Source organism: Muntiacus reevesi, chromosome 3 (assembly GCF_963930625.1).
Source record: "Muntiacus reevesi chromosome 3, mMunRee1.1, whole genome shotgun sequence".
Classification (NCBI taxonomy): domain Eukaryota; kingdom Metazoa; phylum Chordata; class Mammalia; order Artiodactyla; family Cervidae; genus Muntiacus; species Muntiacus reevesi.
Genome location: NC_089251.1, coordinates 184,298,624 through 184,326,218, shown reverse-complemented (window position 1 = coordinate 184,326,218; position 27,595 = coordinate 184,298,624). Strand labels below are relative to the sequence as shown.

The following is a 27,595-nucleotide window of genomic DNA, read 5'->3' as shown; positions in this document are numbered from 1 at the left end:
GAATTCGATTTGAGAAAGCAAAGAACAAATGCAACATATTTCTAAAATATAACGTGCATAGTGACTATCACATGCTAGACGATTTTGGTTGGTTTCGGGACCTGGCGCTAAAAAGCGCTGTAGAGTGAAAAAGGTATGCCGTTTGAATTCTGCTTCCATCCTTCTGGTCACATGAATAAGAAGGTCACTTTGGTACCAGAATGTTAACAAACACCCTGTGGCTCATTAAAGATGGCTGTGAACATGGTTTGGGAGGAGCAGGGACTGGTCAGTTCTGTTCATTGCTATATTCCCAAAGCCTAGGACGATACCTGGCAGAAAGGAGGGCATTCAATAAATATTTATTAAATGAATGAAAGAAGAAATGAGCCAGCAACCCTGGCTAACGTTTGGAGCCTACACACTCTAAACATTAATGGAGTTAACATTCACTATGAGGCCAAACTTATACCAAACTTGTATTTGACAACAGACTTTTAAAAAGGTATTAGTAAATACTAGTGATTACAATTCTAAGGTTTAATAATTAAAAAATGATTAAAAAAAATGACCTTTAAAGGTAGGATTTCAGGAAAAAAATATACAATTGAATAACTGCAAGTAAATAGCAAATTTTCTGAAATTTTTTTTCTCCGTCTCATTTCTATCCTCATACCACTTTTTTCTGGAACAAAGTGAAGGTATAGAAAATAGTGTGACATCATGAACATTTCACACTGTTTCCCAATAGATCTAACACTCTTAGAATAGAATTAAGTTACTTAATTCTTAGAAGGAAAATTTTAAGAGAAATAGGATTTCAGTGGAGACACACTTGCAGCTACACTCTGCATCCAACCTCCTACCTGTGATAACTAAAAAGTAGACAGAACACCTAAACCAAAGTACTTTTGAGAGTGAAAGGGCATGCTGAAAATAGCCTGTGGTTACATGTGAGAACGTACAATCCTGAAAAAACAGGAACTAAAGAGTGACCCTCAAAGATCAAGAAAAACAAGCTCACTGTGACAAGGCTTTTTATAAGAACTTTGACTTTATACCTTGACTTCTATCTGAATAACTACTGTCAGGATACTTGCATTTGGTTAGGAAAATACTCAAAATATCCCCCAAAGAGCATGTACTTCTTTTCAAGTTCCTGAAGTAAGAAAATTTTTTAAAAAAATGCTTTAGACAGACATTCCCATGACTCATATCCCATAAAATCAAAAGGTTTTACTCAAGCCTATAACTCCAACATGGAACCTCTGATATCATCTTCAGAGATACTCAGGAAAATAACATGGTGGTTTTAAAAATAAGAGTCTTTGATATATCTGTGCCTATGTGTATATACAAGAAAGCAGACACAAGAATACTTAAAAGACACAATCTGAAATGAAATGTCTCCTCACTGAACTTGACTTTAGCAATATAAATCAAATAGTTCTATGAATAGACAGTCAATTGGGATAGAAAAGAATTTTCTTTTGGCCTCTATATTTCTATGCACTCTGCATATTTCTCTTCTCACAATGGAAATACTATGTTAGAATGATCTAGTCACATACTGACTTTTTCTGCTACACTTGTCAGCTAGAGAGTAGGATTATGTCTTTCAACAATATATTCCTAGTACCTACACAGTGCTATTACCAGATAAGAGAGAATAAGGGAAAATCAGTATAAACCATTTAGCTATGTTCAATTCTCACGATAAAACAAAGGGGGTTTTCACGCTAAACAGCTTCTACTTCTACAAGGATGCCCACTGGATTACAGGGAAAGAAAGTTCATTGAATAAGCTCTGTGAGGAGAGCGGCCCTGTTGCTTTGCTCACACGGTATCTCTGAGTCCCCCCATACTGGGCAATTACTTAAGAAACATTACATGTTGGCTGGGCTTTGGATAGATTTATGGATGGATAAATGAATGAAAATGCAAACTGACTAAATGGGGAAAATCTCAGCCTGTTTATTAAAACTCCACTGAAACTCCACTTCATTTGCTACTAATGGCAGCAAATGCAATATTGCAACTGTACCTGTTATACATCACCTGAATGGCAAGGCAGACTTGGCTGCTCTGTTCAAGACCTCCTCCACATAGGAAAAAAGACCCCACAAAACTAGGCGGGACAGGGAATGTTTTCTATGGGGCTAGGTAGAGCTACTTCCATCTTTAGTCCCACTGATTCACTGTTCTTAAGCGACTCTGGCCTTGGATGCAGCATGAAGTAGGCTTCTAAGAACCTCACGAGGGGTTTGCTTTGCCTTTTCCTTCATCATACTGTAAGTCAGTCTCTCCCAAAGACCATCTCAGGGTCGCTGGATACCCGGAAGCTAGTGCACTGTTTACTCCATTGTTTGTAGTTTGTTTACAGAGTGTTTGCTTCTTTGTATCGCTGAATGGAACAGACCATGAATCACAGACTATTAAATAAAATTACTGTGTAGGTGTGCAATCATTGCAGGCAACAGGGAACAAAAACGTAATTCTATACCAGCATTGCTGTGTGTAATGATTTCCTTAAGTGGGTTTTGAAAAAGTCACAAAAGAGATATGCACGAATGCTGGGCATACAGGTACAAAAAAACTGTGTCATTTCTATCATTTCAGGCAGAATGGAAAAATTATTACCTCTCGTACACTGCTTGACAGTAAACAGTGCATTCACAGATACCAGCTTGCCTGTGAAAATGATTCTGAGAGGTGAGTAGGGCTTAGCTTTGAATCTCCATTTTAAAGAAAGAAAATCAAGGTGTGAGAGGTTTTCTGACTTATAGAAATCCGTCTAAATGTGTGTTTTGGTGGCAGGACTGAAACCAAGCTCTCCTAAATTCTAGCAGGCATAAGACCTTTGGGATTACCCTCCTTTTTCCACAGCAAAGGCAATGCAGAGTACCTGGTTTATTTCCTGAGTGGTTGTTATTTTGTCCTGAAGTAGTAGTGGAGGGCCGGTGGGAGGCAGTGGTTTTCTTATCCGGTACTTTGTTGCCATCAGGCGCTACACAGATGAGATAAGAGAGAAAAGACATATTAGGTTTCTCAAAATTTATTCAGAAACATTCACATATTCAAAATTTGCTGTCAACCTTTGTATCAAGAACTAGGCTAGACTCAGGAAATACAAAGATTAAGCAGCTGATAAATCCTACCCTCAATGAGCATAACGTTCAGTGGTAAGAACACACCCAAGAATCAATAGCCTCAGCTCAAGTGACCAACGCTACAGCAGCGGTGTGTTCAGGGTCCATGAAGTCGTTCATCCTGGCTGTTCCAGTTTATACACAAAGCAACCATGAAGAAATAAGACTGCGATCTAGAGCTTCTGATCTTTGTTCTTACAAAGGCCATGCATTCGGAACCAAAAAATTCCAAGAACATAACCAAGCTGGTCACCAAAAGGGAATGAGGGATATAATTTACTAGGATTTTGGAAAAGCCTCTAACAAATGTTCAGTAACAAAGATCATTCAAGAGACTAAGGGAAATGTATTCTAGGAAGTGACCAAAGGGCAGAAATATCAGGCAACTCCCTGGTTATATAAAGTATAAAGTCCTCCAGGTAAATTGTTCTTTACACATTTTACTTTAATAATATATTTTTCAAAAGATATTTAAAGTATTTTGCTGCTTCTCATAAGTGGTGTCAAAACCAAACTCTCGATTTTCCCTGCCTCCTACCCTCTGCCTGAAAATCTGTTTCACCCACAGTCTTCCCCTTCCATTCAAGCAATTCCATTCTTCCAGCAGATTAGGCCTGGAGCCTTGGAATCAGCTTTGCCTTCTCTCCTCCAATCTCTCCCCAAATTTGATTCAGTAGTAAGTTATTTCAGCTCTACCTTAAAAAATCATCACCTCTATCACCACCTTTCTGATCCTCTCTTCCCTGTGTGACTGGAATGTCCTCTTAACCAGTCTACCAGATCCTACCACTGATTTTCAGTCTCTGCTCATCTCAGCAGCCAGGGTGATCCCATTAAATCATAAGTCATGTCACTCCTCTAACAGCCACCGTCCCACTCAGAGAAAAATTCAAGGGCTGCCCATGGCCTAGAGGGTACTATGTGGTCTGGCCTTTACCTTGTACCACTTGACCTCTTAATTACTCTGCTCAGATCTTGCATACTGACTGCGTCCATCTCAGAGCCTTTGCATGTACCTGAAATGTTCTTCCCCGAGATGTTAACACAGGTCTGTCCTTCACTTCCACTGAGTCTCTGCTCAAATGTGATACTAGAGTCCTCTTGATCTATCTAAAATAGCACCTGCATCACTCATCTCTCCTCCTTACTCTGCCATGTTTGTGGTCCTTATCCCCTGACACATTGCACATTTATTATCTCCTCCACTAGGCTGAGGGAAATGGGGAATAACTAGAAAATGAGATTCAGTTGTTCAGGGTCTTTGAACCTGAAAGAGTGCGACAGTTACACTTCAGGAAGACTAAATTTAAAAATGGTATCCCAGACGTACTTTAACAAGTTATTAAATTTGCTAAACCTTTCCCTTTAAGCTCTGAACAAAGAATACACCAAATTTTTATGGATGCCTCTCAATTACATATGGTATTAGCTAGCAGAGGAAACCACAGACTGAACAGCAGAAAGCATCCTATGCCGTATTTTTAACACTGTTTAAGTGCCCAGTTTCAAACAATTTGTTGGCTTTAAATAACAGGTTCAAATATAAACACTGGTTGCTATAACACTCTCATCCCACATGCCAAAAACAAGTTGCCAGTTATCACTATGTGGCAGGTAAAGGCCACACTAGTTTGTATTGGCCTACAGCCTCACAATTTTAGAAGCAGCCCCTAAAGATCAAAAATCGACTTAATTGGAACTCTGGTGCTCAATATGGATAGAACAACTTTCTCCCATCTTTTGTAAGGTATTCTCAAAACTGCTCATAAAGAAGATGAACAGAAAGGAGTGCACACAGATTGGGAATATTGCGATTATTTTCTTTTTATTATACAGCCACCTCTAGCACATAGCAAATAAAGCCTTAACTAGTAAGCTGTTTAAGCAATCTTCTATTTATCATTTTTATTTAACTGAAAGATAATTAGGACTATTTGTTTAGACTGGATTTCATACGCATTCATTTCTTTCTTACCTTAGCATATTTGACATAATTTAATCTCTGTTGATTATCTGCAATGTCTCCAGGCCTGGACAACAGATATCAATCATAGCTAAATATTATGTTACAGTAGACCATGGAGGAGATTCAAAAGAAGACATATTCAGTGCAAGTGACTTTTCCAAATAATTCCTGGGTAATCCCTCTCCCCCCCTTTTTGGTTGTAATTTGTTTTGTCTTGAAATTCAAATGTAACATATAAATTTCAATTAAACTGAAAGTCTGGAAGTCTGGTTACCTGAATTCCAATTTATCTATCAATATATCTGATTTCTATTAGACCCAGTTAAGTTGAGTCTATCTGCCCACTCTCTTATCAACTGGGTCTCAGGAATTCATTTCTATCACAAAGTCCTTCTGAGTCCTATTCATAACGAAACAAATTTCAAATTGATCTTAAAATGTGTTATGTTCCTATAAAACCGATAAGCTAAATTTAGTAAAATAAAGGTAAATTTGAAAGTCAGTCTGTTTAAGCCCAGATTATGTGTGTGTGTGCTGAGTCGCTCAGTTCTGTCTGACTCTTTGTGACCCCACGGGCTGTAGCCCGCCAGGCTCCTCTGTCCATGGACTTCTCCAGGTCAGAATACTGGAGTGGGTAGCCATTCCCTTCTCCAGGAGATCTTCCTGGCTCAGGGATGGAACTGGTGTCTCTTGCGTCTCCTGCATTGCAGGCAGATTCTTTATCATCTGAGCCACCCGAGAAGCCTCTGTGAGCCCTGCTACTTACTAGCTGAGTGACTGTCAGAGTTTCTTGACTTCTCTGAGTAGGTAATATGAGGGTGAAATGGCCTAACTCAGAGGGTCATTGGGAGGATTAGTTGAAAAGATCTACGGTTAAGAATCTATTACAGAGCATGGCCCACAGGAGGTGTTTAGCAAACATTCAGCCCTCTTCTCTCAGCATTTATGCTCTTCCTCAAGGTCCCGGGCCTCCCACGCTCCCAGGTGGAGAGCTGTGTGTTGAGGTCGTAGTGGAGGCGGCGTGCACTTTGGAGTCAGCTGACCAGGCTCTGCCAGTTACGAGCTGTGAGCCCACAGCACGTCACTCAACCTCTCAGTCATAATTTCTCCATCTGCAGTGTGGGAAAACACTTTCAGGGTTGTGAAAATTAAATGAGACTGCTGGGTCCATTGCAAGGCTCAATAAAAGGTGGCAGGTGTTTTTGGCTCTCCCCCTAGTCCTACACATCAATGTGGGAAAGCAGGTTTCTAGTTCCTCTGGGATTTGCTTGCTTAACGCTAACAGGGAAAGCAAATTTATGTCAAGTTGGTGACAGAAGACCTAGGGAGCAGAGCCTGGTTCTGCTGCTGGCTTCAGAGGTTTGCAGCCCAGCTACAATCACACCTCCTGGGGGCGACAGGAAGGTAGGACTTATGTTTCCTGACTTAATCATCAGTCTTTCTGGAGCTTAGAGAGATGACAGTTTTCTGAGATGTAATACCTTTCAAGTTGCCAAAAGTAAGGCTAAATCTTCAAAAAAGAAAAAAACTCACAATAGCAGGAAAATAGTAGCTTCTGAGAAGGCTGGTGTTTTGTTCCCCCCCCCCCCCCCAAACAAATGGCAGGGAATTTCGCTGTTTGAGAACAGAATGAAAATAGGAATTTATCCATTTTAAGATTTCCAACACTTAAAAATCTGGAAATCCTAGGTAACTAGCAGGTAGGATCACATACACACTTTTAAAAATTACCATTAAAATCTCAGTTTTAAAATGACCCAGATGACATTTCCAGTATTATTTATTTGAATCTCTTTCATTTTTCAGAAAAGAAAACTGAGCCATATACTATGACGCTCAACAAGACATTGCCGGCCTTATAAAATTTTTATTGATCTCCCTGCTAGCTTGAAAGCTTTATTCCATTAGCATCACATGTAAAAGTGTTAAAGAGAAGAGGAAGGATGGAGAGAAGCACCCTTGTGGTCTGGGACTCTGTCTCTAAATCACTCTGCAATAGAAGATGCAGGCAGTAGACCTTCAGAGCTTTCATTTAGTAAAAAATTCTGCAGCTTCAGGAAGTGCCACAAATGTGTGTTTACAATCGACCTCCTCTATGACTCACTATTAATACACTCCTTGCAAGGTCTTTCCATGAAGGTCATGGGGTTCTGCTTTCTGTCTAAGTTTCGCTGTAGGGGCTGGTTGAAGTGCCTTCTCTCATGTGATGAAGATAACTGGTCCAACAAATGCTTAATTGAGTCAAAATGTTTACTCTTTTAAGACATTTATGACTACAACTTTAGGGACCATGTTGAGCTTAAACTCAATCACAGGTGGTCTTAACCCCCACAAAAATAATGTATTTCTGTCACTGTTTTAAATCAAGTATGGCATATGGGCGGGGAAAGAGCAAAACTTTAGCCCTGCTCAGTATGGGTTGGACTTTGTGGAATCAAGTCCCCAGGTTATACACATACCTTTGGGGAGTAAACCAGAAGACAGAACCAGAGGTCGAATTGCACACAATTTTTTTTTTTTTTTTGGTAGTAAAAAATGGCTGAACATTGCAACTTCATATGTCTCATAGAATCAATCTACCTGGGCAGAAAGAAAAGTTAACATTCCAGACTCGCCAATGTGTTCTCGGAAAGGTCTGATTTTGCTTTATGTCTTTCTCCTATGATAAATCTTAGGCACAAGTATGACTATATGTTAAGCTGAGTCCTTCACAGCGAATCACGGAAACTGAATCACAAATAGCTTATATGAAAATCAGACTGCAGAATACAACTATGACAACTAAAGAACGTTACTGGTTTAAAATCACAATATCTAAAGATTAAAGAGAACTCTTGGGAGATTCTCAGGTAATTCAGAGTGTTTCACCTAATGTTCTACTGTATGAAATCCTTTTGCTTATTTACTTGACAGTTAAAATTTATTCTAAAAGAGCTGCCAGGAATATTGTAACACTTAAGTCATTGCTATTAAATGTTTTATCTAACATTATTTATAAAACTTGCATTAGAATAAGAAAGTCATAATGCAATCTCATAACTTCTAATGACTTTTCTGATTATTCCACATGGAGAGAGCTTTTCAGTTTAAATTCCTCCTAATTGTTTGTGAAGTTGTGTAGGAATGATCAAAGCTCATGGGAGTCAGCACTAGAGAGACCTAGGTTTAATTTTCTACTTTATTTCAGTTTTCTTCACATTTATTCAGTTGATACCCTACTCCGTGGAACACCTTGTGCTCAGTATTGGGGAAATCTTAAGTGAACAATACATCTTTTCTACAACTTTTTCCTTTTCCAGACCTCTAATTCTAGGGAGCTTTGATTTCCCCCAGTAATTCCTCTCCTTGCAGAAATATTCTCCCCCATTATGGCCTAAAGCACAATCTTGACCTCAGTCATTTTCCATTCTGGATTTATAAATATGCTTTGCATTTATAAACAGTCTTCCACCCCTAGGGAATATACGCTTATGTATCTCTGCTATCACTTGAAACTATGTCAAAAGTTGAACTAACCGATCTCACAAAATGAGCCAACCTGGTCTCCTTCTTACTGTCAACAGAACCACAGTATTCCCAGGCTCAGAAATGTTACATAACGTTTTCAGTAAAAATTTACAGACACTTCTATGGGCTGGCCACTGTGCCATGCGCTAAGAATACAAAGACTGTAGGACCTAGCATCATGACATTGTACGTGACGTGGTAATCAAGACCATCCCCAAGAAAAAGAAACGCAAAAAGGCAAAATGGTTGTCTGAGGAGGTCTTCCAAATAGCTGAGGAAAAAAGAGAAGTGAAAGGCAAGGGAGAAAAGGAAAGATATACCCATCAGAATGCAGAGTTCCTAAGAATAGTAAGGAGAGATAAGAAAGCCTTCCTCGGTGATCAATGCAAACAAATAGAAGAAAACAATAGAATGGGAAAGACTAGAGATCACTTCAAGAAAATTAGAGATACCAAGGGAATATTTCATGCAAAGATGGGTTCAATAAAGGACAGAAACAATATGGGCCTAACAAAAGCAGAAGATATTAAGAAGAGGTGGCAAGAATACACAGAAGAACTATACAAAAAAGATCTTAATGATTCAGATAACCACGACAGTGTGATCTCTAACTTACAGCCACACAACCTGGAATGTGAAGTCAACTGGGCCTTAGGAAGCATCACTATGAACAAAGTTAGGGGAGGTGACGGAATTCCAGCTGAGTTATTTCAAATCCTAAAAGATGATGCTGTTAAAGTGCTGCACTCAATACGCCAGCATATTTAGAAAACTCGGCAGTGGCCACAAGATTGGAAAAGGTCAGTTTTCATTCCAATCCCTAAGAGAGGCAATCCCAAAGAATGTTCAAACTACTGCACCATTGTACTCATCTCACACGCTAGCAAAGTAATGCTCAAAATTCTCCAAGTCAGGCTTCAACAAGTAACCGAGAACTTCCAGATATTCAAGCTGGATTTAGAAAAGGCAGAGGAACCAGAGATCAAACTGCCAACATCCACTACATCACTGAAAAAGCAAGAGAGTTCCAGAAAAACATCTACTTCTGCTTTACTGACTACACCAAAGCCTTTGACTGTGTGGATCACAATAAACTTTGGAAAATTCTGAGAGATGGGAATACCAGACCACCTTATCTGCCTCCTGAGAAATTTGTATGCAGGTCAAGAAGCAACAGTTAGTACTAGACATGGAACATCAGACTGGTTCCAAGTTGAAAAAGGAGTACATCAATGTAACATCAAGGCTGTATACTGTCACCCTGCTTATTTAACTTATATGCAGAGTGCATCATACGAAATGCTGGGTTGGATGAAGCACCAGCTGGAATCAAGATTGCGGGAGAAATATCAATAACCTCAGCTATGCAGATGATACCACCCTTATGGCAGAAAGTGAAGAACTAAAGAGCCTCTTGATGAAAGTGAAAAAGGAGAGTGAAAAAGCTGGCTTAAAACTCAATATTCAAAAAACAAAGATCATGGCATCCGGTCCCATTACTTCAAGGCAAATAGATGGGGAAACAATGGAAACAGTGACAGATTTTATTTTTTTGGGCTCCAAAATCACTGCAGATAGTGACTCTAGCTATGAAATTAAAAGATGCTTGTTCCTTGGGAGAAAAGTTATGACCAACCTAGACAACATATTAAAAAACAGAGGCATTACTTTTCCAACAAAGGTCCATCTAGTCAAAGCTATGGTTTTTCCAGTAGTCACGTACGGATGTGAGAGTTGGACCATAAAGAAAGCTGAGCACTGAAGAATTGATGCTTTTGAACTGTGGTGTTGGAGAAGACTCTTGAGTCCCTTGGACTGCAAGCTGAATATTCATTGGAAAGACTGAGGCTGAAGCTGAAGCTCCAATAGTTTGGCCACCTGATATGAAAAGCTGACTCATTAGAAAAGACCCTGATGCTGGGAAAGATTGAAGGCTGGAGAAGCAGGGGAAAACAGAGGATGAGATAGTTGGATGGCATCACCGACTGAATGAACATGAGTTTGAGCAAGCTCCGGAAGTTGGTGATAGACAGGGAAGCCTGGTGTGCTGCAGTCCATGGGGTTAGAAAGTCAGACATGACTGAGCTTCTGAACTGAACTGAGGACATAGCATCTACCTGCAAGATCCTCATTGGTGGAGACAATATGCAAATATAGGGATTTACAACAACAGACCAAATGAGGTTTCAAGAATCGATACACTACAGAGGACTAGTAATCAAATGATACAGTGTTAGAGGGAATCAGAGGTGGGAAGCCTTACTACAAAGGGTAGTAGAGATGGGAAGTCACTGAATAAAGATTTTGATGAATGGAGAGAAAATGGATACGTGAGGGGGATGCCGAGAATCCTCCTGGCGGGGGCAGGGCATGTGCAAAAATACCAAGGCACACAAGAGTGCACCAAGGGACCATCCCATCAGATCGGGGGTGTAGGAAGGCCGGCAGGTGAAAATAAGACCAACAGCCCGGGGTCAGCGCCCCCTCAGGTTCCAAGAGCTTGGAATTTGTGATGAAGGCAACGGGAAGTCACAAGAGTGCCAGATGGCACTTCCAGCTGTGAGCTAATCTAGCTTCAGCAGATTCTGGGTAAATGAAAGGCAAGGCCCCACAAGCCCGCTGGAAATGTATTCAAAAAGGTTATCATCTTAATAAAAAGGAAATCCAACTAAAACCACATCTTAAGAACTCCACTTTCTGCACAATTTAATAATTATGCAGATGTTCCCACTTTCCCTTAACCTGTACCAAGAGATGACTATTTAACTATCAAGGGAGGAAAGTGACATGAGTGAGCGTGTTTTGAAACTTCTGTCTGTAGCTGAAGCATCAGGGAGCCGAGGACGAGCAGGGTCAGTGTGGCTGTCCTCGTGGGAGCCCGGACAGAGGGGCAGACTGCACAGGGACCCTGCGTGAGTGCTTCAGGTCTCCCCGGCTTCAGACCCTGCAGGAAATGGAGACCCAGCCACAAGCCCCAGGAGGCAAGAGCAGTGAGCAGGAAGAGGAAGCAGAGAACGGAGGAACAGGGCCTGGCTGGGAGACAGGTGGGGTGTTTTTGAAGGTGATGCACAGGCAGGTGATGTGGGTACATGGTGATGAGTATCCTTACTCTTTCATCGGCAAACCTAGGAAGCAGTCACTTCACTATGCAAACTTACAGGTTCTGCACCGTGGCGACATACGTAACCAGAGATGCTGAGAAACAGTGCAGTCTGATTTACCCTTCTGCACCAGAACAGACCCACTTTGTGGCATGCTGCGACATCTGGTCATGTTTAAATTGACGCAACAATAAGAACAATGAACCATTTATCCAGCACTCTTGCTCACTTCTTGTTGCAAAAACAAATGCAATTAAATGAGAACATTTGACGATAATGTGTATCTGGGACATACACTGCATCCTCCTTATTCATATTTGCAGAAATGACTCAATTAAGACTTACTTTTTTTTGCATTTCACACATTCCAAATAGAACAAAAACTAATGACTCAGCAACCCCGCTAGACTACATTAGAGGCTTGTAAGGCCCTGTGGAGGTTTTAAAATTTAGAGGGAGCTCATCCAGCAACAATGAATAGTGATTGAAAATCCCTTTCTAATAATTTATTTTTCATTATGAAGAAATGAAGTTATGACAGTTATGGAAAATGATATTCATTCAAAAAACAAAGAAATCTGTCCAATATTGAGACAATACAAATCCAACGTAGAGACACTGATTTTACAAGTATCAATATAAACCAAACACTGTGTGAAGTTATGTGATGTATGGGAACAGAATCCACCGAAAACATCACTCATCTACAAAACTGACAATAAGGCATGAAGAATGGAACAGACACATGTTGGTGTTTATTAACAGTTTGTAATCAATCAACTTCCAGAAAGAAACTTCAGTTGCACTGAAGTGTTGTCTACAACAAGATAAAATACCAACATAATCTTTTCTATAAAAATCCATTTTGTTTGCCAAAGTACACAATAGGAAAGATATAAATATTGTTTAAATAATTGCAACAGATAATTCTACCAAGTTACCAAGATATTTTTAAGGGATAAGGAGTAAGCTACTTGTTTACTCCAAAGAGTTGATGTCTAATCATAGACATCACACTTAAATTCTCAGGTGGCTCAGTGGTAAAGAATCCACCTGCCAAGCAGGAGATGCAGGTTCGACCCCTGGGCCAGGAAGATCCCCTGGAGGAGGCAATGGCAACCCACTCCAGTATTCTTGCCTGGGAAATCCCATGGACAGAGGAGCCTGGCGGGCTACAGTCTATGGTGTTGCAAAGAGTCAGAAATGACTAAGCAACTGAACACACACACACACACACACAGACATCATATTCTGACCTTGAAGAACCATAGATGCTCTCCAAGTAAGGGGAGCGACAGGCTAATTTAGTCTTTGACACTTGGCCAGGTGCTTCCAGAACTATGATAATTTCTACCAAACCCAAGGAACTTGAGGGCAAGGATGGTGCCTTCATCTTTATCAGCTCCGTACCTTTAGTATTTAGCCTGCCATCTGGCACAGAATTGACACTGAATAAAACGCCTGAAGAAGGAAACAAGAGAGCAAGAAATTGTAGATAGTGTACCCCAAACAAACTGTGGCAAGAGCCCAAGAAGAGAAAAAGTATTAATGACAAGTAAAAAGTATACATTTGCTCACTTTTTGAAGGCGGCTAAGACGGTGAAAAAGTGAAAGTCGCTTATTCTGTCTGACTCTTTGAGACTTCTCCAGGCCAGAACACTGGAGTGGGTAGCCTTTCCCTTCTCCAGGAGATCTTCCCAACCCAGGGACTGAACTCAGGTCTCCCACATTGCAGGCAGATTCTTTACCAGTTGAGCCACGAGGGAAGCCCAAGAACAGTGGAGTGGGTAGCCTATCCCTTCTCCAGCAGATATGGTAGAAAAAAGGTGACCAAAAGAACAGTCAGATCACAGTTACATCACTCCGTGTCAGAAATCAAAAACTAACGTAATTCTAGGATGGTGCTGACAATGTGTTAGGCAAGACTCAAAATCAAATGACTGTTTTGGCAGTCACATAATAGAAAGGTTTGCTCAGTACCATTTAGAGTGAGGGCTTCCCTTGTGGCTTAGCTGGTAAAGCATCCACCTGCAATGCAGGAGACCTGGGTTTGATCCCTGGGTTGGGAAGATCCCCTGGAGAAGGGAAAGGCTACCCACTAGAGTATTCTGGCCTGGAGAATTCAGGCCATGGTGTCACAAAGAGCCAGACACAACTGAGCGACTTTCACTTAAATAGCAACCCACTCCAGTCCTCTTGCCTGGAGAATCCCATGGACAGAGGAGCCTGGTAGGCTACAGTCCATGGGGACTCGAGAGTTGGGCACGATTTAACGACTTAACCACCACCATCACTTAATAGTGAATATCTGGGGAACAGAGGATCAATCTCCAATACAACAGTATATACCACCTATACTGCCTGGGAGAAAGCCTGAGAACAGTACAGTCTCCGGCTGGAAACATCAGACACTCCGTGCAACAGGCATTTCATCTTTGAGAGTTTTGTGAACTCCAGTCTTTTTTCCAAAGCAACTTAATAAATATGTTTTGATAATCTGTTTGTTAAAAAGCCAAAAAAAAAAAAAATCCATCTTAGCTGAAATGAAAAGCATTTCAGAAAAGCACATGTTCCATGTATTTTGTGGAAATGACTGAGAATTATTTCTCAAGCTGTTTTGTTTATCACCAACAGCAGCTTCTTGATTTGTGTTACAAAGTCCTCCTGATACATTTAGCCAACAGAAGTAAACACTCACTACACACTTTAAATTCCACCCAAGAGGCTTTTATTTAAAAGTCAACAAAAGATAAACAAAAGCCTTCCTCCAGCCAGATGGAGGCAACACTATAATCAACAGAGAAAATGCTGTATTTTTCACCTGTATTAATATAACCAGATTAAAAGATAAGCTTTTTCATCCCTGTGGGTGACGTATTTTCCTGGCGATATTTACTAGTCACAGTGCAAGCCGTTTCACAAATGATCTCTGCCCTGTAATATGAATAATGTTTATGATTAAGCAAAGTACAGGGCAAAATATAGAAAAAGGATGAAAACCCTACCCATACTGTTTTCCAGTATCACTGAGAAATGGTAAATTACAGATTGCAATTAATTGTCTAAATTTCAACAGCTGGATAGGGAGCTGATCAAATTAGATCCAATTCAATTAAATTCGGTGTGTAATTAAAAGCAACTGTTAAAATAATTTATGAAAGAAAAATAATTAGAACTCGACTTTATTTGACTCCCCTTAATTAAAGTCACCAACTGAAAGAAGCTGTTTTTACTTTTAATAGGATTACGACTTGAAAGAAAACTAAAATGGCTAATGCCAGAGTTTTAAAAAATGCTTATTTTTGGCCACAAAACAGAAGAGATTTTGTACTTAAATATAAAGTAAAATTATCAAGGTAGTAAGTGTATAATTCTTAGAAAGAGTCCCAAATAAGCAGTAGATTTAGTTTTAAATATCAGTTTTGCAAAGAAATGTGAAAGTAATTTTAAACCTGTATTAGCTGAATGAGTAATCTGTTCTTCCCATATACACATGGTTGCAGAATATTAATCATTAATCATTCCTCCTCTGCAGAAGATAGTAAAATACTTAACTTTAAACTTTTTTATGTTAACATTGGCAAACTCGATAGGAATGAATGGTAAATAGTGAAAGGTTAAAAGTTATTCCAATTCATTTCAGGTAACTACTGAACATTTAATTTAAAGCTTGTTTTAAAATGACTGGCCAGGGGGAGGAGCCAAGATGGCAGAGGAATAGGACAGGGAGACCACTTTCTCCCCTACAAATTCATCGAAAGAACAACTGAACGCTGAGCAAACTTCATAAAATGACTGGTCAACCTAGTCTCACCATGCTGTCTAATGCTGTAGTCATTTCTACATTTGTGACCTTGTTATGAACAGTTTTTCTTCTCTCCTTGGACCACCAGTCTCACCATCTCTCCCAACTATTTAATCCATCTTACTATTTTTTTAAAACAGTCTTTATTTTTGAGAGTTTTAGGTTTACCTAAAAATTGTGCAGAAAGTTTAGGGAACTCCCACGTACCCTCTGCCTCTACACAGACACACTTTCTCCCACCATCAACCTCCTTCACCGAGTGGGACATTTGTTTCAATGATGAACCTACACTGACACCTCATCACCACCTGAAGTCTATAGTTCACATTAACGTTCATGCTTGGTGTTCTGGGTTTTGAAAAATGTATAGCATCATGTATCCGCCATCATGGTATCATACGGAATCCAGGTCACTTTTCATAGTCCAGCTCAAGTCTCTTTCTCCTAAAATCTCTTCTAGTTATCCTACCTTCAACACATTTCTTCCTCTGACTTTTGCTACACTTCAAGGCCTCCCCACATTATGGAGCATTTGACTTCATTGTATCTTATATGACTTTTAGAATGTTTATTTTCAAAAGTTTTAAATACTGATATTCTCATGAGAGGCAAGGCAAAAACTATGCTTTATCGTTTAATAAACTGGGGGAAATGCTTGATACACTATTTCTTGTGTGGAAATTCACAGTGCCAGCTTGCACAGGGAAGGCTCTGTACAGATCTGTGCTGGTTATCCAAGAAAGACACATTTTCTGATGCTTCTTTCTAATAGGTCCCTGATTGGCCACAAAGCACAGCTCTGGCTGAAAAGCAGAAAACTGAAATTGCTGGTGGGGGTTGTGAAAGCTCCTAGATGAGGAGCAGACCTGGTGGGTCTGCTCCTCTCCCGTCTTTTTCTTTCTGCCTTGAATCTCGATGTGATGTTCAAAGTAGAGCATCCATTCACCTTACAACCAGAAGGCAACGATGACAAAGAGGTGATGGGAATAACAGAAACCTGACCCTGCCATTTTTAAGCTGCTGAACAAGCATTAGCATGTTTGCTGTCAGCAAGAAAACAAAACAAAAACCTAATTTGTTTAAGTCACTTTATTTTCTAGATCTTGTATTCACAATGAAAAGCTATCCTTAGCCTGAAGGTAAAATACATTGCACCTTGAAAGAAAAGCTATGACAAACCTAGACAGTGTATTAAAAAGCAGAGGCATTACTTCTCCAACAAATGTCTATACAGTCAAAGCTATGGTTTTTCCAGTAGTCATACAGGGATGTGAGAGGTGGACCATAAAGAAGGCTGAGTGCCGAAGAACTGATGCTTTTAAATCACCATGCTGGAGAAGACTCTTGAGAGTCCCTTGGACTGCAAGTGACCAAACGAGTCAATCCTAAAAGAAATCAACTCTGAATGTTCATTGGAAGGACTGATGCTGAAGCTCCAATACTTTGGCCACCTGATGTGAAGAGTTGATTCACTGGAAAAGACCTTGATGCTGGGAAAGACTGAAGGCTAAAGTAGAAAGGGGTGGCAGAGGATGAGATGGTTGGATGGCATCACGGACTCCATGGACATGAATCTGAGCAAGGTCTGGGAGATAGTGGAGGACAGGGAAACCTGATGTGCTGCAGTTCACGGGGCGGCAGAGCTGGACGTGACTTAGCAACTGAATAACAACTGCCGCCACCTGATAGAGTTTTCACTACAGAATGAAGGCCAAGAGCTTAGCTTCCAAATAGCTTCCAAAATTGGGTCCCAGCCCAAGCTGCTGGCTTCCACTTCCTCTACTTCTCAACTATCACCTCCTTGGAGCTCAGTCAGACATCACTGAGGGCTGGAGGGGGTGCTCCAAGCTGGCTTAGAAGGTGGGTGAGATTCAGAAAAGGCAGAGGATTTCATTTAGGTGGGGATATAAAAGGCTCCAAAGGACAGTGAGGAACCAGAAAGGGGGGAAAAAAGGGCACAGAGAGCTAGGTGGTGGTTAGATGATAAAAATATCTCATGCACGATGTCTTAGAGAAGGGCTTTTCAATCAAGGTGTTCATGAGCAGGCTTGACACTGGGGAGTCTGTACATGCTTCGTGTTTCAGCATCGCCTTCATCTGATGCATCGTGACTTACTCCAATTTCTTCCAGAAGTCAGAAAGCAAAACAGGGGCCGGTTTAGCATATTAAAGCAGATTTGCATTTAGATTTGAAAAATAGCAATAGGAAAAAAAAATGAGCAAAGATGCCAGATCAGTTTTTTTTTTAACTTATTTATTTATTTGGCTGTCTTGGGTCTTAGTTCCAGCATGCCGGATCTTTAGTTGTGGCATGTGGGATCTAGTTCCCTGACCATGGATCAAACCCGCTGCATTGGGAGCACAGAGTTTTAGCCACTGGACTACCAGGGAAGTCCCCAGATCAGGTGGTTTTAATAACATCATTTGTGATAGAAATCACAGGAATTCCAACTTAGAAGCCAGTAACTCTGAAAAGAATGTGAAGGTTTCCCCCAGAACAAACTTGGTCATCTGGAATAGCTCTTGGTAACTCCTAGCCACAATTCTACTTTTTCTCACCAGCTACTGATAGTATCCTAAGGCCCTCTGTATGACTGCTTACACTGCATGGAAGCACTCAAAGGTTGGCTCGGGGACTAAGTTACATTTATAGAACTGTTGAGAGAGAAGCTATCAGAGCAGATATTAATCATACACTTGCCTATGAAAGGAAATAAAAAGTTTCAATTGAATTAGTATATTTTAAAAAAAAATAGCATTTACTAGCTTTTCTATACAATATAAAGACTATGGGGGTACAAATTTGAAAGGTCCATAATCCCACCACCTGAATCACCCATTTATTCTTTTTATGTTAAAAAGAAATGTCTCTTCTATGGTTAGCAAAGTCAAATTGTACATAAAAGTTGTAAATAGAAGCCCCTTCCTTTCCCCTCTTTTCTCTCTGGAAAAAAAGGTCTATATGCATATTTGTATTTACATTTAATTTATTCAAAACATCACGATACTTACTTTTCTGTTGAATTTTTTAACCTCAGCCTACTTTTCAAGTTCCTTCTTTAACTGCACTGCATTTCATCATTTGCAACACATGACTGAAGTAATTAAATAACAGTAATTCCCTGTCTTGCTTGCTAACTTCAAGTTATCTGAATCTTCCTGCTTGAGTATAATTTATATTCAACACCAGCACCTGATTTCTTGCCTCTGGCGTTGGTAAACTCATCTTTTGCAATTTAGGCCTCTCTGTTCTCGCCAGTCTGGATTCTATTGAGAAGGCAACCAGCTGCCGAGGAGGAGGACTACCGAGAAAACTCCAAGACAACTTGACTTTCCTGGGAGAAAGGGGAAAGCCAGCAAAGGCAGGAAGGGAATCCGCTAGGAGCCACAGTGCTAGGTCTGAATCAGAAGCGGACAAACCAGGTTGCTCCAGTGGATCCAGGTACCACGTTCCCTCTCGGTTTTCCAAGCCAAACCTGCATTGGTTCAAGCTGTGGCTTCTGCCAACTCTGATGTGAGATGTTGTGGGTTGAGTGGAAATTGAATTGCTTCTCTGGCACCTTCTCTGCACAGGAAATGGAACAGAGCAGCAAAAGGTAGAAGAACACTTCCTGGCCACCTTCGTGCCCACTTCGAAGCCAGAATCACAGGCTGTTAAATCAGAAAGCGCTGAGAAGCGTGGAAGGCGGAAGCTGCTCCTTCCTCTGTCAGCCAGTGGTGACAAGCTGGGGAGGAAGGCTGATGACACCTGCGATGACGCAGTGCCGACTCCCACCTCAGCAGCTCTGCAGAGATGCTGTACTAGGACCTACTCTGCTAGTGACTATCAGGGTGTATCATTTGTGGTCTGAAAATACATTCGACTCTATTAAATAATTCTAGAACTAACACCAAAAAGAGATGTCCTTTTTATCATAGGGGATTGGAATGCAACAGATAGAAGTTAGGAGATACCTGGAGTAACAGGCAAGTTTGGCCTTGGAGTACAAAATGAAGCAGGGCAAAGGCTAACAGAGTTTTGCCAGGAGAACACACTGGTGATAGCAAACACTCTCTTCTAACAACACAAGAGATAACTCGACACATCGCCAGAGATGGACATCACCAGACGGTCAATACCGAAATGCGACTGTGGCTCGGATCATGAGATCCTTATTGCAAAATTCAGACTTAGATTGAAAAAAGTAGGGAAAAACACTAGATCATTCAGGTATGAACTAAATCAAATCCTTTATGATTATCCAGTGGAGGTGACAAATAGATTCAAAGAATTAGATCTGGTAGACAGAGTACCTGAATAACTATGGATGGAGGTTCGTAACACTGTATAGGAGGCGGTGACCCAAACCATTCCATAGAAAAAGAAATGCAAAAAGACAAAGTGGTTGTCTGAGGAGGCTTTACAAAAAGCTGAGAAAGGCAAAGGAGAAAAGGAAACATATATCCATTTGAATGCAGAGTTCCAAAGAATAGCAAGGAGAGATAAGAAAGTCTTCTTAAGTGAACGATGCAAAGAAATAGATGAAAACAATAGAATGGGAAAGTCGAGAGATCTCTTCAAGAAATACCAGAGATCTCTTTAAGAGATACCACGGGAACATTTCATGCAAAGATGAGCACAATGAAGGAGAGAAATAGCAAGGACCTAACAGAAGCAGACGAGATTAAGAAGAGGTGGCAAATACGATCCAGCAATACAACTTCTGGGCACACACACTGAGGAAACCAGATCTGAAAGAGACACGTGCACCCCAATTTTCATCGCAGCACTGTTTATAATAGCTAGGACATGGAAGCAACGTAGATGCCCATCAGCAGATGAATGGATAAGGAAGCTGTGGTACATATACACCATGGAATATTACTCAGCCGTTAAAAAGAATTCATTTGAATCAGTTCTAATGAGATGGATGAAACTGGAGCCCATTATGCAGAGTGAAGTAAGCCAGAAAGATAAAGAACATTATAGCATACTAACACATATATATGGAATTTAGAAAGATGGTAACGATAACCCTATATGCAAAACAGAAAAAGAGACACAGAAGTACAGAACAGACTTCTGAACTCTGTGGGAGAAGGTGAGGGTGGGATGTTTCGAAAGAACAGCATGTATATTATCTATGGTGAAACAGATCACCAGCCCAGGTGGGATGCATGAGACGAGTGCTCAGGCCTGGTGCACTGGGAGGACCCAGAGGAGTCGGGTGGAGAGGGAGGGGGGAGGGGGGATCGGGATGGGGAATATGTGTAACTCTATGGCTGATTCATGTCAATGTATGACAAAACCCACTGAAATGTTGTGAAGTAATTAGCCTCCAACTAATAAAAAAAAATTAAAAAAAAAAAAAAAAAAGAAGAGGTGGCAAGAATGCACAGAAGAACTGTACGAAAAAAGTCTTAATGACCCAGATAACTATGATCGTGTGGTCACTCTCCTAGAGCCAGATGTCCTGGAGTGTGATGTCAAGCGGGCCTTAGGAACCAGTACTATGAGCAAAGTTAGGGGAGGTGATGGAATTCCAGCAGAGCTATTTCAAATCCTAAAAGATGATGCTGTTTTAAAGTTCTGCACTCCTCAATATGCCACCAAATTTGGAAAACTCAGGACTTGAAAAGGTCAGTTTTCATTCCAATCTCAAAGAAGGGCAATGCCAAAGTATGTTCAAACTACTGTACGATTGTGCTTATTTGACATGCTAGCAAGATTACGCTCAAAATCCTTCAAGGCTTTAATTGTATGTGACCCGAGGACTTCCAGATATACAAGCTGGATTTAGAAAAAGCAGAGGTACCAGAAATCAAATTTCCAGCATCCCCTAGATCATAGAAAAAGCAAGGGAATTCCATTAAAACAGATACTGCTTCATTGACTATGTTAGAGCCTTTGACTGTGTGGATCACCACAAACTGTGAAAAAGTCGTAAAGAGATGGAAATACCAGACCACCTTAACTGTCTCCTGAGAAACCTGTATGCAGGTCAGGAAGCGACAGTTAAACGGGACATGGAGAGGTTCAAATTTGTGAAAGGAGTGTGTCAAGGCTGTATATTGTCACCCTGCTTATTTAACTTATATGCAGAGGACATCATATAAAATGCTAGGGTGGATAAAGTGCAAGCTGGAAGCAAGATTTCTGGGAGAAATATCAACAACCTCAGATATGCAGATGATACCACTCTAATGGCAGAAAGTGAAGATGAATGAAAGAGCCTGTTGATGAGGGTGAAAGGAGAGTGAAAAAGCTGGCATAAACTCAACATTCAAAAAACTAAGATCATAGCATCCGGTCCTGTCACTTCATGGCAAATAGACAGGGAAAAAAATGGAAAATAGTCACAGATTTTATTTTCTTGGGCTCAAAAATCACTGCGAATGGTGACTTCAGCCATGAAATTAAAAGAACTTGCTCCTTGGAGGAAAAACTATGACAAACCTAGACAGCGTATTAAAAAGCAGAGACATTACTTTGCTGACAAAGGTCCATATAATCAAAGCTATGGTTTTTCCAGTAGTCATGTAGGAATGTGAGAGGTGGATCATAAGGAAGACTGAGTGCCATGGAATTGATGTTTTCGAATTGTTATGCTAGAGAAGATTCTTTAGAGTCCCTTGGACAGCATGAGATCAAACCAATCAATCCTAAAGGAAATCAACCCTGAATATCTGTTGGAAGGACTAACGCTGAAGCTCCAATAATTTGGCCACCTGATACGAAGAGCCGACTCATTGGAAAAGATACTGATGCTGGGAAAGACTGAGGGTAAGAGGAGAAGGGGGTGACAGAGGATGAGATGGTTGGATGGCATCACTGACTCCATAGATATGAGTTTCAGCAAACTCCAAGAGACGGTGAGGGACAGGGAAGCCTGGTGTGCTGCAGTTCATGGGTTCACAAAGAGTCAGACATGACTGAGCAACTGATCAATAACAACTCTGAAATAATTACCCTGGAGTGTCAGTCGCTCAGTTGTGCCTGGCTCTTTGCGACCCCAAGGACTGCAGCCTGCCAGGCTCCTCTGTCCATGGGATTTTCCAGGCAAGGATACTGGAGTGGGTTGCCATTTCCTTCTCCAACTACCCTGGAGTGCAAAGAAGTGTGATGGAGCCCAGACCTTGCTATGCTCACACAGTAAATGACCAGAAGTTCAGCACCAGACCAAGAAGAGGGATTTAAATCACAAAGTTTCCTTCCAGTCTTCGGCAGGAAAGGAAAAGTGAAATTTAAAACATGGTGTTCTGCTCTCTTTATTATCTTTCTACTAGACATGGCATTTTATTTGATCAATTTCTTTAATTTGCCACACTCAAAATATTCCCAAATAGAGGATCTCAAATTTTGGAACCTGCTGCATATCTAAACATAGTAACACATGAGAACAAAAACTAAAGGAAAGGCTCTCAATCTCAAAAACAAGGAAACAGTTTGGCAGAAGCTGGCCAACTCACGGAAGGACAAAGGTGATGTGTGGCAGGTGTCCCAACCTGGCAAACGGTATCAGGCCAGGTGGAAGGGCTCTTTACAGTACAGAGCACTAACAGCTATTTGGTTTATAGGCTGCAACGTACATGCTTATCTTCTAATACGTATATTCATTTGAAGTATGCTACACCCATTCCAAACAAGAGAATCCAATTACAAGTCCTAAATCTGCCTAAGCTTTAAGGTTTTTCAGGGTCACAAAGAGCGAAGCCAAAACTAAGCTGATAAACTGACTCCTTTCTTCGAAGTGCTTTTGGAATGCATTTTGTGAGGCCATTTCTTACTTGACAATCTCTATTTGGGAGTTGGGAGCTACAGTAGTTAGAGAAGTCAGGAGAGGGGTGAGGAAGATTGGGAGGGTAAATCTGTATAGACAGCTCCTCCAGGAAAAAAGGAAAAAATTCAACAGATACTCAGAGGAGAGGGGGAGGAACAGAGCTGCTGTAAGCCAGACTGCTATCCCTGAATTCTAGGAACACTGGCCTTGTTACTGGTCACCAGTCACTGGCCTTGACTGTCTCTCCACCCTGTTCTTTAACTAAGAACCTGCTCTGTTTTCAAAATTCCAGTAGAATCATTGTCAGAAAGGAACATGTTTAAAAAACTATCCGAGGTCTTTAGTGAGGTGTGAATGTATCTCAGTGAAGCCTTGGTAAAGTATGGGACTGCCCCTCAAACCTACCACTCTGCCTGGATGAGTCAGGAATAATCTTGGAGCAACAGAGCAAATGGTTTCTTTGTAATTTACAAATGAAGCACAAGCCCAAGACTTCTTCAAACACGGTTGCTATTCTACCTCATTCGTTTTAAAGCAGTGAAAATCCTTAGACAATTTTCAAAAGGGTGTGTGCTTTCTGTAAATAGTGAGGTTGGGAGAAGCTGGGGTGTTGTTTGGTCTTCATGTAGATTAAGGTAGGAGAGCAATTACGGTTGGGTGAAGGCAGGGCAGAAAGAAGGGACGGGGAGAGAGGGAAACTCAGGTTTCAATACAGAATATGAGCAATTTAAGGGTAGATCACTGTACTATCAGGGCTTCCCTGGTAGCTGAGTGGTAAAGAATCCACCTGCCAAGCAGAAGATGCAGGCTCAATCCCTTGGTGAGGAAAGATCCCCTGGAGAAGGACACGGCCATCTGTTCAAGTGTTCTTGCCTGGAAAATCCCATCGAGAGAGAAGCCTGGTGGGCTACAGTCCATGGGGTCACGAGAATCGGACATGACTTAGTGACTAAGCTACCAGCACCACCATTGTACTATTAGTATAGATGCCTAGAAACTGTGGAATAATTGAGTTTTTTAAAATAGAGGTTCTATGATAATATTGCTACCAAATAGGTTAAATAGGCTTTTGAGGGTCACCAGTTGCACATGTAATATTTTTATAATATGAATGTGTTCCAGCTTTCAAACAGCCAATGCACAAATGAACGTCTGAAATCTAACAAATATATCACAGGGAATTGCTATCTTTTTTTTTTTTTTAAACACCACAGAAGTCTAGCAAATATGCCTATGGCAAAGGTCATAGGTGATCATACTTTAGAACTAGTTGAGAAAGCAAGTTCACTTCATAAGTGTCATTAGCCATTTCAGTTTAAATGTCTGAGAAATAGCCATTTCAGTTTAAATGTCTGAGAAATAGTCACTCATAAGTTGCTCAGTTCAGTACCTCTGAATATGCTATTCAGTTTTCCTTAGGCAAGATGTTTCTAGAAGGCAGGCTGAACTTGACTTTGTAAAATAATGTTCAGTAGCAAAATTATGGCAACTACTGATGCCTGATAAAAATTTCATGTTTCATATGTCTAAACAGCAACATTTTTCATCATCTGAAAACACCATGGACAAGCATTTACTAGAAAGCTGAGTGCCAAAGAACTGATGCTTTGGAACTGTGGTGTTGGAGAAGACTCTTGAGAGTCCCTTGGACTGCAAGGAGATCCAACCAGTCCATCCTAAAGGGGATCAGTCCTGGGTGTTCATTGGAAGGACTGATGTTGAAGCTGAAACTCTAATACTTTGGCCACCTGATGCAAAGAACTGACTCATTTGAAAAGACCCCGATGCTGGGAAAGATTGAAGGCAGGAGGAGAAGGGGACGACAGAGGATGAGATGGTTGGGTGGCATCACTGACTCAATGGACATGAGTTTGGGTAAACTCTGGGAGTTGGTAATGGACAGGAAGGCCTGGCGTGCTGCAGTCCATGGGGTCACAAAGAGTCAGACACGACTGAGCAACTGAACTGAACTCAAAGTAGGAAAAAGAAAGATAAGGATGGCTGACAACTATCTCAGTGGGAGTTGTTTTCAAAAAGGAAGCATTTACCTTTTTCAGCTCAACAGACTGATTTTAGAGCATCTTACTCATTAAATCACACTGAAATCAAATATGGATGTTGGCCTTCTGAATGATCAAATTAATGTGATTACATTAAATGAGTATCTAAGTCTTTGCACCAAGTAACCAGTCATAAACAATTTTTGCTGCATCAACATCCATGCTGTATAATAATACATCAATCAGTCTTGGCAACACAAGAATATTAGAGTGGGTTGCCATGCCCTCCCTCAGGGCATCTTCCAACCCAGGGATTGAACCCTCGGCTCTTAAGTCTCCTGCATTGGCAGATGAGTTCTTTACCACTAGCGCCACCTGGGAAGGCCTACTGATGACATGATGGTATAATAACTCCACCATACAGGGAGATAGGCATAAATACAAATGACATCATGTTTCATCTTTGTCATCTAGGCTGATTTTTAAATCCTCCATGTGTACGTGCCCTGTGCTAGACTAAGTGAGTGAAACCAGTTAAACAGGTGAACTTCTGAGACCGCTTGACTAACTGAAGTTTTACTTGTATATCTGGTAGAGCAACACTTCTGTAATGAAGGAAAAAGTTCTTACAATGACATACATTGATCCCAGAAACACTACTGCCTACAGCAGGAAGATAATACAAAGTCCATTCTATTATCTTTAGTTTCAGCAGAGAACTGCCTCCTTGCCCTCTTCCTTCCTCTTCCACTGACTCCCGAACAGTATCGTCTATGTTGGGGATGTTGCTGCTTCTAATCAGAGTGAGATTTCCCAGGATGGGAGCCCAACAGTCCCCCCGACCCCGGACCCCTTGGTAATTGATTGGATAGGGTCTGGTGCCCGCTCACAAGAAGTCTGTATGAAAGAGCATCTCAGACCCACCCAGTGCTGGCAGAGTGGGTGGGAGGTTTCCCACCTCCAACTCCAGAGCCCTTGGCCCACTCCACAGGGATTCCCAGAAGCCAACAGCTTTGTTCCTAAGAATTTAGTTTGGGGACACATCACTCTGCCCTGGAATAGAGCCAGTACTATCTCTATGGGCTGTTCCTTAAAACTCACTGCTCCTTGCAGCAATCAATACAGGCACCCCCATGCTGGGATTACACAAATACTGATACTGATTTGACTTACATCAGTTGGAGAGCGTTGAGCTAAATTTGCATTTAAGAATGACAGTTTCATCTACATGTTTGCAGATGAGACAGGATTCACGGTCATTTCTTAGGAGCCTACAATAAAATATCTACTGGCAACAGATTTTCATTTCCATTAATCCGGAAAGTGTTCTCAACCAGCTTTAGAAATGTGCTGATTCTCATTTCACTAGGGACAAAAATCTTAGCCCTTTTATAAAACTCAACTTTAAGAAAAAATTTAAGCTGAATATAAAAGCTAGAAAAACTATCTTAATACTATGCAATGTTTAAAATGCTGATTATAAACCTTCATATTTTGGTTTTAGACTATTATACACCTTTTTCGATTACTTAAAACAATGCTTCAAATTCTAATTAAAAATGTACAATTTAGTGAACGCTACTTCTCATTCAGCCTTCCCCCAGCACGCTTCCAGTGGGCTCTCTCCTATCTAGCATCAGATTAACCCAATAAGGAAGAAACGCAGACTGAAGCAAAGCTAACAAATGAAAAAATGAGAAACCACCAGTGAAAACACTCAGTGTGAAAAGGGAGAAACACAGACTGCTCATTAGAAATTCATGCTTTAAAAAGTTAAATAAGACAGCAGAATCACTGTGAGAGGGAAAAAATAAACATATTAGTTACAATAAAAAAGCAACAACCGTGAGGGCTATGTATCAAGTGGCAAATGTAATCAGCATTTGCTAGAGTCTTTACATCCATCACATCAAATTCCTACAGGCATCCACGCAGAGTAGGCAATGAACACCCCCATGTTACATTGAAAACACAGAGGAAGAGAAGGGTAAGTGGTCGAATGGGGTGATCTGCCTCGTGGAGTTTTCACTCACCATGCTGATCTTCGAGAAAAGGGTTAGACAAACTCATGTGCTAGACTACCTGGAGAGTAGCCCTGGTCCTGAGGTGTGAGTAGGGTATGAGAGGAGACCAGCGGCTTTTTCCTTTTCTTTCTGATGAGAAAAAGCAACGCGAGGCCTCAGGCTTCTGATGACCTATCCTGAACCTCAGGAGAATCTGCGTATCTGCTTTGTGAAAGTTCAGCCTTGCATGGGCAAGTGCACATGATGTCACAGTAGTTTTACTATTTCTTGGTGGTTCATAATACTAATGAATTCATAATGAAAC

The 27,595-nt window shown here is 40.9% G+C and overlaps 1 protein-coding gene across 3 annotated transcripts in view; it reads right to left on the bottom strand.

Annotated features, from left to right (window-relative positions):
* Window positions 1-27,595, bottom strand: part of MAP7 (microtubule associated protein 7) — a 170,903-nt gene that overhangs the window by 57,576 nt on the left and 85,732 nt on the right. For all 3 annotated transcript variants that reach the window (XM_065931284.1, XM_065931286.1, XM_065931285.1), the window contains exon 2: window positions 2,885-2,986. In XM_065931284.1, the coding sequence (XP_065787356.1) occupies window positions 2,885-2,986 (102 nt within the window). The remainder of the gene's footprint in view (window positions 1-2,884; window positions 2,987-27,595) is intronic.